Here is a 3,432-nt window from a genome sequence, read left to right on the forward strand (position 1 = left end):
GGAGAAGCTGCAGGCCTCCGAGGACGCCAAGGACGAGGTGGAGAGGAGCCTCGAGGCGATGACGGCCGAGCGCGACGAGCTGGCGGAGAAGCTGCGGGCCACTGAGGACGCCAAGAGAGAGGTTGATAGGAAGTACTTGAGATTGACTGAGGGTTATGTTAAAGTTCGTCGGATGTGTACCGAAAAGGATCTGCGTTTGCGTGTTGTGCATGATTATCTTAATCGGGGCTCTGAGGCAGATGTTGACGAGGAAAAAAATTTTGCTGTTTCCAAGGCTTTGTTGTCATCCCGGCGAAACCTTGAAAAAGAGAATCTAGGTCAATGAGTTTTGTGATTTCCTTAGACCTGCGCTGCTTTTTTTTTTGCTGGTTGTTTTTTTTGTTTGTATTAGATGTAAATTGTGTCGTTTTTGCTGTTGTACTGTGATGCTCTAGTAGTTTTTTTTTTTTTTTGGGCCGTCACTTTTTTGTTTGTTATAGATGATGGTGCGGGGAATAGGGATTGGTTCCCAATTTTTTTTTTTGTTGTGTTCGTTTGGCTTTGCATTTTTGTAGCGACGTCATGGCGCATGTATTCGCCTCTGCTTCCATTTGGGGGTTGCGGTGGTGGCGTTGAGCCCGCGTTGAGTGGCGTTTTTAGTGCACGTCCCGCGTTGTGGCGCGTGTAGTGTTGCTTGCATTCCTTGCCCGTTGTTTTTGCTTCCTTTTTTTTTGTGTGTGTGTTCTTGGTGTTGTGCGGGAGGGCGGGGAGGCGGTTTATTGTTGCCCCGCAGTTGCACGTACAGTAGTATTTACCGCTGGGCCTCGACGTGGGGGGAGGAGGAGGAGGAGGAGGGACGGGCGGCGCAGGTGCCGGTGAGGCGAAGACGAGCGTGGACCCGAAAAGGGACAAAAAAACAAACAAAAAAGCAAATCTTGCAGGTGAAGAGTAATGGATTTGGCGGCGAAGCGGCGGCAGCTGGAGGAGATTCGCGCCGCACGGGAGGCAAAGCAGCGGTCTGTGCAGCAGCAGCTCCAGCAGCGGCAGCAGCAGAGCAGTCGTCAAAAAACGTCCGCCGCCGTCGTCGCCTCCTCCTTTGCGTGCAGCAGCACCCCCAAATCGTCGATGACGTCCTCCGTGGGCGGTGAGCCTTTGCAGCGGGCGGTGTCCTTGTCGTCGGTGGCAAGCGCACGGGAGGAGCCACACGCGAGGAATTTGCAGGCGGCGTCCCCCTGCATGTACCGGAAGGCCGCCCGTTTTACCGTCCTCACGGCTCTCCTTTAGTGAGCTGCCTTCGAAAGGCAGCCGTCGAGGGAGTGGCGGCAACGCGGAGGCGTCTGGAGTTGAAGGCGGTGCATGGAAGCTGGAGGTGGGCGTTGGAGCTTTTGCGCTGCGACCGTCGTTGGCGGAGGAGGAGTGCAGCGCTCCAGTTGACACAATTGCAGCCGAGCCGGCTTCCGCAGCTGTCAGTCTGGGCGCTGAAGTTGCTTGCGCCACGGAAAGCCCCTGCGAGGGTGACGCGAATGCGCAACGACGCGTTCTGCCAGCGCCCGATGTTGCAATGCTGCTGGCACATTCGCTCTGGGCGGGGTCGTGTGTCAACTGCACGGGCCGCTGCGTATTAGATGTGAATCTGCTTGATTCCAACTTTTCTGGCGGGAGTGTGGGCGGGAGTGACGACGACAGTGGCTTTCTTGTGGCAGCCGCGCTCTCTGAGCCGTACCACGCGGAGGAAAAGAGCGATGGCGCGCCACAGTTGCTCTCAGCTCGAGGAGGTGAGGCACTGTCGTTCCCGCCGTCGCCGTCGCCGTTGCCGTTGACCGCTTCAGCAGCGTCAGCAGGAGGAGGAGGAGGAGGAGGCGACGCGGCAGCGCGGGCAGCGGCGGCGGCGGGGGGATCTGCTGGTGAAATGCGTGGCCTTGTGCTTCTCTGGCGCATCTCACGCGGCCAGACCAGTGATGCGAGCTACCGTGTTGTGCCTTTGTGTTTTGACAGCGAAATCCGCGTTCTCACCTACACTCGCCATCGGCCGCAGTTGCTATTTGGCGGCGCTGCCGATGGCTCTGTGGTTGCGTGGCGGATTGACCACGCGCTGCAGGGACAGTGTGGCGCCGTGGTGACTGCTGGGCCAGAGCCTTTGTCGGTGGCCCCGTTCTCACGGCGGTTGCCTACCGTAAACGTTGCGGCTGCGCTGGCGGCGACTGAGCAGTCGTTTCCGTCGCCGCTCACGCATCAATCCCGTGTGCTTGCCATGGCAGTACACGGCGACGCCAACTATCACCATCTCTACACGATCAGTCAAGATGGACGTGTCTGTATGTGGGCGCCGCTGCAGCTGCGGCTGCCGACCTCGAGCCGCGACGGGGTGGTGTCGGGGCAGCCACTGGGGCGCATCGGGTCATGTGCGTCGTTTGTAGACAAAGCTGCCGATGCCATGAGCAAAGTCGTAGTGGGCTGCCTTGACGGTTGTGTGCTGGAGGGGCGTACGAAAAGTTCCCGCGTTGTGGAGATGTTGCCGATCAATGCCGGCGCCACCGGCGACGTCTTGCCGAGTCCCTCGTCGACACCACGAGCCGCCGTCAATGGCCCCGCACACCGCGGCGCCGTCGTCGTCGTGGCACCCCACCCGCTGCACGCCGACCCCCGCATGAGCGACACCCTCTTGACCGCCGCCGCTGACGGGAGCTGCAGTCTCTGGCTGGGCGCCCGCCGCATTGCCATTGATGGCTTCACCGCGCAGGTGAGTTCTCTGCGGTGGTCCCCAACCCACCCCGCGGTGTTTGTCGCCGGGGAAAGCAACGGCCGCGTCGCCGCGTGGGATTTATCGCGGAGCTCTTCCGCCCCGGTGGCTTCGCTGTACTTGCGCCCCGCCCCACCCACGGCCGGGTGGGCGCGCACGACCGCCGCGGCAACCGCGGCACACGCCCTCGCGTATCGCAGCGCCGCCGTCATGACCCTCTGCTTTTCCGACGACGGCGCGTGGTTGTCGTGCGGCACCGCGGACGGCGAGGTCCACCTGCTGCGCCTGCGCCCGGACCTTTCGCTGGAGAGCAGTGCGGCGGCGGCGGCAAAAGGAGGACTGCCGCTCCACCCGAGCAACGGGGCGACGCCGTCGCCCGTCGACGGCGGCGAAGCGACCGCCGCACGCGCAACCGCAGAGCGCCGCGCCGTGTCCTCTTGGATTGACGCGCGGTTTGACTTGTAGGCGCGGCGAGCGGCCGGAGCGGGAAAAATGCATCCGGGCGAGCGAAAGAACCTCGCGGCGCTCGTCTTTTTTTTTTTCAGCGTGTGTATCTGGCTGCAAGCAGCTTTCTCGTGCTCTGCCGCATTTTCCCCCTCCCCTCCCCTCCCTTCCCTTCCCTTTCTTCCTTGCACCGGCTGGTTGCTCCTGATGCCTGTGCTAGCAGAGGCAAAAAAAAAAAAGGAGATGATTCCCCCAACGGCACGAGTTAC

At 61.1% G+C, this 3,432-nt stretch overlaps 3 protein-coding genes across 3 annotated transcripts, besides 3 other annotated features; all 3 read left to right on the forward strand.

The window, feature by feature from the left end:
* Positions 1-325, forward strand: Tco025E_09366 (myosin heavy chain; the record flags this gene model as incomplete). The annotated part of the gene is made up of 1 exon (XM_029376185.1): positions 1-325. A coding segment is annotated over one exon (325 nt), but the record flags the coding sequence as incomplete, so codon positions are not given.
* A 486-nt stretch (positions 326-811) lies between these two features.
* Positions 812-834: a microsatellite.
* A 53-nt stretch (positions 835-887) lies between these two features.
* Positions 888-912: a microsatellite.
* An 18-nt stretch (positions 913-930) lies between these two features.
* Tco025E_09367 (putative dynein intermediate chain) lies at positions 931-1,263 on the forward strand (the record flags this gene model as incomplete). The annotated part of the gene is made up of 1 exon (XM_029376186.1): positions 931-1,263. The coding sequence occupies one exon, from the start codon at positions 931-933 to the stop codon at positions 1,261-1,263; it is 333 nt and encodes a 110-aa protein (XP_029223700.1).
* Positions 1,264-1,540: 277 nt separating this feature from the next.
* Positions 1,541-3,184, forward strand: Tco025E_09368 (putative dynein intermediate chain; the record flags this gene model as incomplete). Its single annotated transcript, XM_029376187.1, has 1 exon — positions 1,541-3,184. The coding sequence occupies one exon, from the start codon at positions 1,541-1,543 to the stop codon at positions 3,182-3,184; it is 1,644 nt and encodes a 547-aa protein (XP_029223701.1).
* Positions 3,185-3,312: 128 nt separating this feature from the next.
* Positions 3,313-3,348: a microsatellite.
* The last annotated feature ends 84 nt before the right edge of the window (positions 3,349-3,432 follow it).

Source organism: Trypanosoma conorhini (assembly GCF_003719485.1).
Source record: "Trypanosoma conorhini strain 025E chromosome Unknown Tco_14.4_contig_01085, whole genome shotgun sequence".
Classification (NCBI taxonomy): Eukaryota; Euglenozoa; class Kinetoplastea; order Trypanosomatida; family Trypanosomatidae; genus Trypanosoma; species Trypanosoma conorhini.